General features: G+C 56.4%; 1 protein-coding gene across 2 annotated transcripts; it reads left to right on the forward strand.

Annotated features, from left to right (window-relative positions):
* The first annotated feature begins 247 nt into the window (after positions 1 to 247).
* OTUD5 (OTU deubiquitinase 5) lies at positions 248 to 11,003 on the forward strand. 2 transcript variants are annotated; one of them, XM_043973742.1, is made up of 9 exons: positions 248 to 392; positions 4,018 to 4,111; positions 8,267 to 8,331; positions 8,414 to 8,570; positions 8,683 to 8,831; positions 9,518 to 9,703; positions 9,875 to 10,076; positions 10,159 to 10,272; positions 10,372 to 11,003. In XM_043973742.1, exons 1-9 carry the CDS (start codon positions 369 to 371, stop codon positions 10,491 to 10,493), a joined length of 1,113 nt encoding a protein of 370 aa, XP_043829677.1. In that variant the 5' UTR covers positions 248 to 368; the 3' UTR covers positions 10,494 to 11,003. The 2 variants fall into 2 exon arrangements, with proteins under 2 accessions (XP_043829677.1, XP_043829676.1); XM_043973741.1 differs by having other exon boundaries at positions 251 to 392; positions 9,518 to 9,721.
* Positions 11,004 to 11,366: the final 363 nt, after the last annotated feature.

Raw genomic sequence — 11,366 nt, forward strand, 5'->3', positions numbered from 1 at the left:
CGCCGCTGGCGCGCTGGGCCTCGGGCGCGGGTTCCGCGGCTTCGCGGCCGCAGGCCTCGCCGCCGCCCCCGGGCCCCGGGGGGCCGGCCTCCGCCGCGGCTGCTGACGCGCTGGGCCTGGGCCTGGGCCTGGGCCTGGGCGCCGTGGGCGGGCCCGGCGGCGGCCCGGGAGTCGGCTGCTGCTCGGGCCCGGGCCACAGCAAGAGGCGGCGGCAGCAGGCGGGCCCCGGCGGCAACCCCGGCGGCCCCCCCGGCGGCGGCAGCGGCGGCGTGGGCCCGGGCTCGGGGGGCAGCCCGGAGCGCGATGAAGGCGGCGCCGGCTACAACAGCGAGGACGAGTACGACACGGCGGCGGCCCGAGTGGAGGCCATGGACCCGGCCACCGTGGAGCAGGTACGTGCGGCGGCGCGGCCGGCGAGGGGCCCCCACCGCTCCCCATCCTGCCCGCCCCGCGGAGGCGCGGCCGGCGGCCTTCCTGCCTGACTTGGCCTCTTTGGTCCCTGGGGTCCCCCATCTTTGTCACCCCCCCCATCTTTGTCCCCTCTTGGAGCTCTAGGCCTCCCTCATCTTTGTCCCTTCCTTGGTTCCTACACCTCTCATCTTCGTCCCCCCTTTAGTCCTTAGAGCCCCCCATCTTTGTCCTCCCTTTGATCCCTAGGGCTCCCCATCTTTGTCTCTCCCTTTTGGTTCCTAGAGCCCCGATTATCTTTGTCCCCTCCACAGTTCTTCCTGCTTTGCTTACTTGGTGTTCCTCCTTTGGTTCCTAGAGCCCCCCGATCTTTGTCCCCCCTCTTCAGCCCCTAGAGCGGTAATCTTTGTTTCCTTCCTAACCCTTCTCTTTTCTTATACCATGTTACCCCCTTTGGTCTTCAGAGTCTCTCCTTGCCTTCCTGTTTTTCTTAATCTTCACACACACACCCCCCCCAATCCCGCGAGCCCTTTCTGCACCTCCTCTTTTACTCCATGCTTCTTGCCCCCCTTCTTAGCCCTTTTCCTAGCACTCCCCTTCCACCCCCCTCCCCCATCCTAGAGCCTCTCCTGCTTTTCTTATCCCCCCCCCCCGTTTTGCTAACCCATTGTTTTTCCCTTGTCTCCTCCTGCTAGACCTCCTGCCCCCCAGTTTTTATTCACCCCCCCCACTTTTCTTATTCCATCCTTCATCTCCAGCCCCCCTCCCCCACTCTTGTTGCTCCTTGCCCCCCTTTTCTTACTCCTTGTCCTTCCTTTGGTCCCTAGACCCCTCCCTTTCCCCTGTGCCTTTCTTCCTCCTTGTTCCCCCCAGTCCCTAGAGCCCCCTCTCAGTCTCCCTGCTGTTTTGATTCCACTCTTGGTCCCCTCTTCTACTTTTCTTACTCCTTGCTGCCCACCCATTCGCTTTTCTTATTCCTTGTCCCCTCCCCCCAAATCCCTAGAGTCTTGTCTTCCCCAGCCTCCCCCAGTCTTTTTTTTTTTTTTTGCCCCATCCTTGGGCCCCAGGTCCTTCCTCCTGCTTTTTCTTTTTGTATCTCCCCCCCAACATTTCTAGATTTCTGCCCCCCCCCCCCAGCCTCTATCCTTGATCCCTAGGCAGCTGTCGGTTCCCATCCCCCCTTTTTTCCTCCATCCTTGGTCTCCAGGGGGCCCCCCCCATGCTTTTTAAAAACTTCCTCCCAGGTTCCCAGACCCCTGCCCCCCATTCTCCCCCCCCTCCATTTTTCTTACTCCATCATCCACGTTCGGGTGGGGCCCTCTCCAGCCCCCCTGCTTCTGCTTTCTCATGTAGCTCCTCTCCCAAAGAGTTGCTCTCTTTTCTTCCTCCCTACTGGGGTCCTTTTCTTGCCAGGCTGCAGCCTGGCTCCCCCCCTCTTCCCATGGCTCTTCAGGCAGAGGAAGGGAAGTGGGGGGAGCTGTGGGCTCCATTTGCCACCATGGATGATTGCTTCTGTAGAGGAACTGAAGGCCTGGAACTCAAGGACTTGAAAGAACCCCTTGTCTTCTAGCAGGGACACAAGAAGTCTCCTTTTTTGGACGCTGGGGGAACCCGAGGAGGGGACTGGCAGAACTCTCTTTCTCCATCCCCGAGCAGCTTCTCCCCTAGGTCCTTGGCCCCTCAATGTCAAGGTGGTCTCTGTGGCCTTTGCCAGCTCCTTAAAGTTTGGAGAAGAGCTTTCTTCTGCATGGTCCCCATCCTCTAGTTTCTAGGGCAGCTAGGTGGCGCTGCAGTGGGTAGAGCACTGGCCTTATGGTTCAACTCTCACCTTGGACACTTAGCTGTGTGACCCTGGGCAAGTTACTTAACCCCAATTGCCTTAAACATCCAGGGCCATCTCCAGTCTTGCCACCGGACCCAGCTGGCTCTGGAGGAGAGAGTGGGGCTGGTGACCTTGCACAGCCCTCCCTCACTTCAATCCAATTCAGTGCAAGTCATGACACCACCTTGATGTCATGGTCGTCTTCTATAAAGTAGGACAAACGCCAACAAGAATTCTTATCTAGTACTCCTGGAAAAACTTTCCTCAGTATGGGAGCCACTTTGAGCCCCTCCTGCCCAGATCCTCATGCAGGGCCAGAGGGGCAGACCTTGGTGAAAGCTTGCATGCCGATCATGGGTGGTGTGCACCTTCTGCAGGGCCAGGCAGACTCAACATCTCGAGAGAGGGGGGCTCCTTGAGGAGCATGGAGTTGATTAAGAGGCTTTGATGGGAGCACCCTGAGGTCCAGCTGAATTAAAAGAAGCCTTTCTTTCCTGAGCTGCTTCCTTTGGGGCAGGCAGGAGAGGTGGCCCAGTGCTTAGAGCCCTGAACCTGGAGTTGGGAAGCCCTGAGTTCAAATCCAGCATCAGATGAGTCCTAACTGTGTGACCTTGGGCAATTGCCAGACTTCCATCTGTCTCAGTTTCCTCTTCTGTAAAGTGGGGTGATTCTGAGAACCAAAGAGACAATATCTTGAAAGTGCAAAGAACTGCTTGCTCTTTCCCCACCCTTTATCGTTCCCCCTCTCAAGCAGGGCTGACCCAAAGACTGTACCTCACCTTTGGGAGACAGGGATGGAGTAAGAAAGGAAGAAGGAGCTCTGAGGACCAAGATGAACCATTTGCCCTGTTGGGGCAGCCCTGTTCTGTTCTCCCTCCCCTGAGCAAATTCCTGTCACCCCTTAGCAAGGGATGCTTCCTGGGCTGCAGAGAGGGGGTGGGCAGTGCAGAGGCTCTTCACCATCACTACTCCATCCCCTGCTGCCTACAAGGCCATCGAGCTCCTTAAAGTTGTGGGCAGAAGAAGGAGTAGGTGGGGGAGCCAAACACCCTGAGTTTGGCTGCCTTTGGTGCCCTTCCACGCTTCCCAGCCTGGTCCAGAGCCTGACCAGTGACTACCCAGGGACACCAGGTGTCAGCAGTAGATGGGCAGCTGGGGAAGGAGGGCAGTGCCTTAGACTAGCCAATGCATGTACCCATGCCCACATCCCCATACCTAGCCATCAGGGAAGGGGATGGGCTTGACCATTGTGACTGATGTACCACAATTCAAGGCCCTACCACACCGTGTGTGTGTGTGTTTGTGTGTGTGTGTGTGTCCCCTTAGAGTCTACAAGTGCTGGTGACCTTGGACCAGGGTGAGGTCCGACAGGCAGGGGCTTCCAGGAGTTGGGATGCTTCCTGTGTTGTGGGCCAAAGGGATGGTAGCTTAGGGCCTCTTGGGACATGGCAGCTCCCCAATTCCTTCCCTTTGCCATCTGCAGTTGGGCAGCAGAGCCTGGGGCTGAAGCTGGAATCCCCTTCTCTCTGCTAATGGCATAGTCACATCTGCCTGCTTGGAGCTGTTCTTCTCTGGGCCCAAGCTGAAGGAATCCTAGTCCCTCTTGTCCTCCTGAGCTCTGGCAATGAGATGCCAAGGAAGAAGGAACAAAGACAAGATGGCCCCTGGACAGTTTGGCTTGCAGGGTTACCTGCCTTTTGGCCTCTGGAGGCGCCCTCTGTGGGGCCCAGGAGGCCAGGCTGCTCCCACTGGTCAGTCTTTGAGCTTTTGCCACATCTTCTCTTTAGCAGGAGCACTGGTTTGAGAAGGCCCTTCGGGACAAGAAAGGGTTCATTATCAAACAGATGAAGGAGGATGGGGCCTGCTTGTTCCGGGCAGTGGGTGAGTTGCTGCTGTTGCTGCTGTCCTTTGGGCTGGGGGGGCAGGGAGGGAGAGTCTCTCAGGAGAGGCCTCTGGTGTCTTCCATCCCCACCCCTAGAAAGGTAGCTTCATTGGGAGTTTGTCCTACATCCCTCTCTGCCTGTAGTCTGCACAGCAGAACAGGACAGTGAAGGCCTAAGGAGCACTACCCCTGAGCTCCACGTGTCTCCTTGGGTGCATGATGGATGTTTCATGTGCTTGTCCACATTTAGTCTGTCCTGGGAGCTGGTGGTATAGTGCCTAGCTTCTTAAACTATGGGAAACTGAATGTGGGGGTCACAAAAGATTTGGCAGCTGTGAAAGGTTACTTGTTTTATTTACCTATATATATCTGGGGTTGTGTAAAAATTTCTTGGGCAGAAAGGGATCGAGAGTGCAAAAAGTTTAAGAAGCCCTGGTGTCATGGGTAGAGTTCTGGACTTGGAGTTGGCAAGACCTGAATTCAAATCCAGCCTTGGACAATTCCTGTATGTGACCTTGGGCAAGTCACTTAACCCCCTGTGTGCCTCAGTTTCCTTCATGGTAAAAATGGAGAAAATAACAGCACTTCTCTCCCAGAGTTGTGAGGATCAACGAAGAGAATATCTATATAGCACTTAGCACAGTGCTTGGCATCCGTAGAAGGTGCTATATAAATGCTTATTCTCTTTCCTGCTGTGTGTGTGTGTGTGTGTGTGTGTGTGTGTGTGTGTGTGTGTGTGTGTGTTGGGGAGGAAGGTATCCTCTGAGGTGATACTTGCAGGATCCCCTTCTTTCCCATACCAGTCAGTGGCTCTTTATTCAATGAGAATGAGTTGTCTGCTGGTTCTGGGCTTCCCCATTGGGGGCAGTCCCCTGGCAGATGGCGGAGTGTGGCAGGCCAGCAGCCATCCAGGCCTTTCTTCCCTTTCATCTGACTGGGGAAACAACCTTTCCAATCGGGTTCTCTTAGGATCCTTAACTTTATAAAGCAACTGCTGAAGCCATGGGGGCACATGGTGAGACTTGCTTCCTCAGCCTAGGTTGAAGGAGGGAGAATGTGGCCACATGCTTCTGCTCTGTGAGGACTTTGCCCTCCAGGACTATTCTAGCAGGCTACTGGGGGCTCAGAGCTAAAAGATTCCTGATTGGATTCAAGTGTGTTGGGGGATGGAGGGGGGGGGGAGTTGTCTAGATCTGGGTCTGGCTCTGAGCTGCCTCAGACCCTGGTTGGGGGAGCTGAAGGACACCATCTAGTTGGGATCCAGGGGCTGGAGAATTTGGAGCTGCAGGCTCATGTACAGCCTAATCCTTCCCCCTTTGCAGATGAGGAAACGGGCCCAGTGAGGGAGAGCAGAGTTCCAAATCTGACTCCAAATCCCATTATTCTTTCTGTGCTAGCCTATGGCCCTGGCCTGCCCGCCAGTCCCCCATGGCCCGGAATCAGAGTCCTCTCCTGGGTACTGGCAGGGTGTCTTACTTGCAACAGTTCCTTGGGAAAGTGAGTGAGTGTACGTCACCCTCCCCACCGTGTGGGGCTCGGCAGGAGCCCTCCCCCTGCTAGGCCCCAGCTCAGCTCTAAATTGAATCCTTCTGGGGGGAGTGGGGTAACAGACCTGGGCCTCATGTTCTTCCTCTGAGGGGGTTGGATTCCATTTGGTCTAAGGGCACTTTGTAACCCTTGAAGTGGGAGGAAATGGGATCCTGAATGTTCTGTAGAGAAATCTACCCCCCACACAGTGGCCTGTCTGGAGAGGAAAGAACCTTCCCTCAGCTCCTCACTTGCCATCTGCTGACAGGCATTCATTTGTTTAAGGATAGACTATGTACAGGGACAGCTAGGGGTCGCCACAGTGCCCAGAGCACTGCCTGAAGTCAGGAAGACCTGAGTTCCAATCTAGCCTCACATACTTCCTAGTTTACTAGCTGTTTGACCCTGGACTAGTAACTTCATCTCTGCCTGAGTTTCCTAAGCTTAGGGATAATAGATAATACCAATCTTTATCTTCCAGGGTTGTGAGGATCAAGTGAGGTGACATTTCTAGATTGCTTTATAAGCCACGAAGTGCTATGTCCATACATTGAGGTGATATTAGACTGGCAGGCCTGAGGCCCATTCCTGCCCCAAGGAGCTTGGATTCCAATGAGAGCCGAGTGTAGACGAGAATAAAGAGAAGGCAGCCTGGGCAGCAGGGAGCTCCAGAAGTGAGTGGTAGCAGTGGTGGGAGGGGGCCTGCAAAGAAGCCAGGATGGATACTGAGAGGAGAGGGGAGGGGAGGGCAGAGCAGGGGAGGGGAGGGGCAGAGAGGAGGCCCCCTGGACTGGGCAGGGGACTTCACATTGGATTGGGGATGATTGGAGGAAGGGTACTTTGGTGGCTGAGCAGAGAATGGGCAGGAATGAGGAGAAACTTATGACCACTGCAATAGTCCAGGTGTGAAGGCGGGCTAGACTTTGGTGAGGGTGGAGAACTCAGATGGGGTGGGCAGGGTTCTATTTGGTGCATGTTGGGGTCTGTGGGAGTCCTCGTAGGAGAGACTAGAATCAGTTCTGTATGGGATGTCATTGCAGTTGAGATCTCATTGGCATTAAGTCAGTGGTTGCTAATGAGATGGCCAAGTTAGTGGGGAGGATAGAAGAGAGAGCCTAGGGCGTGACCAGTAGTCAGGAAAACCCAGAAAGGAGGGTTACTCGAGACCAAGGAGTGGGCAGTGGGGAGCTATGGCACCCAAGGCTGCAGACTGAGAGCTGGGTGGGGGAGTGCACAGGGGAGGGGTAAGCTGGGCTCCTCTTCCCCCAGAGGCCCTAGGAGGGCTGCTGGTTGTTCCTCTTCCCATATTCCCTTGGCCAGCCTCACTCTTGCCATGTGGGACATAAGGAGCACCTCCCTAGCCTGGACTGGCCTCTCGGCCCTGACCGTGGCGGAGAGAGAGGAGGAGTGATGCCCTCTGCCAGGCTCAGGGTCTTAGATTGAGCAGGGAAGGCAGCTTTCTCCCCATTGGAGCCCTACCTCCCATCCTGATGGTGGAAAGGAGCTCTGGCCATCTTGTATCATTTCCTCCAGAGGCCTGGCAGCATCAGCAGACCAGGGAAGGAATGGCCAGGACTGGGACCCAGAGCCTTTTGCATTCATTCCACTGGGAAGCCTCTGGCTCTGAGGAAGGGTGGGGGTGTTGGGCAGGGCAAGGCGGCTAAAGTCCTGTTAACCTTGAGGGGTGAGTCTGCTACTCTGCCATTAGTCAGCCTCTCGGCCTGTTTTTTCCACCTTTAGCTTAATGAGACAGGATTAGGCACTGGAGGCCCCCCTCAGTGGCCCAGGGTTGTTTCCATGGAGATGAAAAGTGAGGGCCATCAGGAGAGGCCCAGTCCTGGGCCTGAGCCCAGTCGGGGCTGGGTGATCTTGTCTGATTCCCTTCCCTCCTCAGGCCTGAAAGACAAGAAGACCGTGTGGCTGCTGAGAGCCCTCTGGTCTCAGAGTTCGCTAGAAGCCTTAAGGTTAAGGCTAGGAAGACCAGTCTCAGCCCTTGGCATAAGGAGGGAGGTGCTGTTGCCATTAGAGTGTGGTCTTTATTTTGGGGAGGAGCAGAGAGAGGGCCTTGCTTGGGCCCTAGGATGGGGCTAGGTAGCCGAGAAGTCCTACTTCCTACAAGGCCCAGCCTTCTGAGGACTCGCTGGAACATCTAAGCCCCTAGCAGGTTCATGTTGGCAAATGAAAGCAGTGGGGAGTTCCAGACGCTCTTCTTCCTCGATCACCATGTTGAGGAGGCCAGGCCTCCTATCCCCAAGCCCATGTCCTTTCCCAGAAGGTGTCTAACACATGGGCCCCTTCTAGGCTTCCCCCCCCCCCCCCCCAGCCAACTTGGACCCCTTCCCTATGCTGGACTTGTTCAGGGGGCTGGCTTGAATGATATGGTACTCACTTGGTGGAGGCCCTCAACTTGGGCCTCCCCCTCTTCCCATTTCCCTGCCCCAGGACAGTGGCAGCTCTGAATGGGCCCACTGCACACCTATACCTGTTAACTAGGCAGTGAAACCTGGGGGCTTGGGTTGACCTCCAAGAACCTGCTGGGAGAGCTGGAAGCTGTGGCCCTCTCGGGCCTGTTTCCTTGCTCTGGCTTGGCCCTCCTGGAGCTCTGACCTTGTACCACCTTTCCACAGCGGACCAGGTGTATGGTGACCAGGACATGCATGAGGTTGTCCGGAAACACTGCATGGATTATCTGGTGAGATTGGGGCCTGCTGGGGGTGCTGGGGACCTGGGGCTCTGCCCTTTGTCCCCTGCTGAATCTGTGCCCCCTTCTCCAGATGAAGAATGCTGACTATTTCTCCAACTACGTCACTGAAGACTTCACCACCTACATCAACCGGAAGAGGAAGAACAACTGTCACGGGAACCACATTGAGATGCAGGCCATGGCAGAAATGTACAACCGGCCTGTTGAGGTGTACCAGTACAGTACAGGTAGGGCTAGTGAGGGCCCCGGAGAAAGGGGGGGGGGGCGGGTGGCAGGGGGCGCCAGCCTGGACCCTGCCCCACCCCATCCGTCACAGCACAAGTATCCACATCCCCCCAGAACCCATCAACACGTTTCATGGCATTCAGCAGAATGAGGACGAACCCATCCGGGTCAGCTACCATCGCAACGTCCACTACAACTCAGTGGTGAACCCCAACAAGGCCACCATTGGTGTGGGGCTGGGGCTCCCCTCCTTCAAGCCAGGGGTGAGTGAGCAGCTCCGAGAGCTGGACCTGGCTGCTCTGCTGTCTGTCTGCCCACCTTTCCCTTGCTATTCAGGCCTGGCTTGACATGGGAGCATGCACACACAGGCACACACATGTACATGCATTTGGAATCAAAAGGGACTCTGGAAGTTGTTGTACCTCTCTGGCCTCTCCCCTGCACCTCCCTCAATTCATTCCATGTTTTGTGGAGTGGCCTCATTCCTTTTTGGCCCTGTTGACCTTTGGGAGGAGATTGGGGGGTGGGCAGCCCTTAAAATGCCTCAGTCTGGCTCAGAGTGTTGACTACTGCAAGGGAAGGAGGCAGTATGTGGCCAGGTAGAGAGCTGGGGCCCAGTCTCTGGTCCATACTTCAAGGGGACCTGCTGCCTGTCTCCCTGAGTCTCCCTTTGTAGCCTGGGACCACCCTAGTTAGCAGCAGGCTAAGCCAAGGCCCCACCTGGAAGGATTAGAGGGAGGTGGCCATGATTGGCATCCTCGGGCTTGTCTTGGCCCCACTTGCTCACCGTGTGTTCTTCCCTCCCATGCTGAGCAACTGAATCTTCTGGTCAGAGGCTCCTCTTTCCTTCCCTCTCTCCCTCCCTTCCTCAGGGCTGGGCCTCCTTATTTTTTGCCCAGACCCCCACCTTTAAGTGCCTGAAGTGCCACTTCTTTCTGTCTCCCCCTAGTTTGCTGACCAGTCTCTGATGAAGAACGCCATTAAAACCTCAGAGGAGTCATGGATTGAGCAGCAGATGCTGGAGGATAAGAAGCGAGCCACGGACTGGGAAGCCACAAATGAGGCCATTGAGGAGCAGGTAGCCCGAGAGTCTTACCTGCAGTGGCTTCGGGACCAGGAGAAACAAGCCCGGCAGGTCAGGGGCCAGGCACAGGTAGGTGGGCTTGCCCGCCAAGACCATGGGAAGGGAGGTAGAGGCCTTGGGGTCAACAGTCACTCAGGCCCCTTGTGGACACCAAGGAAGGGGTTGGGCTTGGTCTGCTTCTCCAGATTTAACCCTGTGGGCATCTGCTGCCCTTTTTCCCAGCCCCGGAAAGCAAGCGCCACTTGCAGCTCTGCCACAGCAGCGGCCTCTAGTGGTCTGGAGGAGTGGAGTGGCAGGTCCCCCAGGCAGCGGAGCACTGCCCCCTCCCCTGAGCAGCAGGACCTTCACCCAGAGCTGGGCCCCAAGCCCCCCTCACCAGGCCATGCTCTCACCCCCGCCAAACCCCCCTCACCCTGCGCACCAGGTCAGTGTTTTCTTTGGTCGGGGAGGGGGTGGCCTTTTGTCCTTCTGGGGGGGGCCTCCTGACACCCCTCCATCTATCTTAGGTCCAAGCAGCCAGTCCGTGACAGGAGGAGACCGAGCCACCTCCCCCCTCGTGTCCCTGTACCCTGCTCTGGAATGCCGAGCCCTCATCCAGCAAATGTCACCTAGCGCCTTTGGTAAGGCCTTTTTGGGCCCAGCATCTCCTCACCCCCAGCAGCCTGCTGCCTCCCCACCCCGCTAAGCCTCACTTCCACTCTTTTCCCCTTCCCTGCCAGGTCTGAACGACTGGGACGATGATGAAATTCTGGCTTCTGTCCTCGCCGTCTCCCAACAGGAATATTTGGACAGTATGAAGAAGAACACAGTACACAGAGACCCCCCACCAGACAAGAGTTGATAACCAGGGACTGGAGCCCCCTGCCCGCTCTCTCCCCCTTTCTTCTGCTTTCCACTGCTTTTCCCACTCCTTGGCCTGGCCAGTCCTTGGGGGATTGGTGCACTCTGATCCAGCCTTGGCTGTCCCTTGGATCACGTGCCTCCCTCCACCCCCCAGACCCCTCCCCCCATCAATCATACCCACCTTCTTCCTTGAGCTCGTCTGCACCTAAATTCCAACATGGATTCAGTGGTGGAATGAATGTGGGTAGGCCCTGAGAAACAGTTGAGAACCACAGTGGCCCCTTAGTACCATCATTGTCCCCACAGCTTTTTAGATATGTCGGTCAAAGGAGGGAAATTGTGCCCACCATCTCTGCTGCCCCCTCTTGAGGGGGTGAGTGGTGGGGTGGGGGAATCCATAGAAACACCCTTCCCCCTCCCCCCCCAGCCTGGAGGACGTCTGAACCTTCAGTGTTCGGGTGTCTTTACCCCTTCTCCCTTTATTAAAATGTAATTTTATCTTCTAAAAGTTCAGATCCTGGCCCAGCTGTGTCCTGGGGGCTGGGCTGGGATTGCGAATCCCCTTCATTGTTCTTTCCCTCTCTTCTTGCTGCTTTTAAGGGGTGGGAGGAAGGAGGGAGAATGTTGGCAATCAGGTGCCTTGAGGCTGGGCACACTCCCATCCCTTCGAATCATGGATTTTGGACAATAAAACTGACCTGTGTCCACAGTGACTGCCCTGGGCCCCTCACTGTCCCAGAGCCTGGGGATAGACTTGTACACTGCAAAAGGTGCTTGCTGCCTCGGGGGATTGAGAGGGGAGATGGGCACTCACCCCCCCCCCCACCCCATGCCTGGCACGAGAGGGTGCGACATCCTTCCCCCCCCCCCA

Source organism: Dromiciops gliroides, chromosome X, assembly GCF_019393635.1.
Source record: "Dromiciops gliroides isolate mDroGli1 chromosome X, mDroGli1.pri, whole genome shotgun sequence".
NCBI lineage: Eukaryota > Metazoa > Chordata > Mammalia > Microbiotheria > Microbiotheriidae > Dromiciops > Dromiciops gliroides.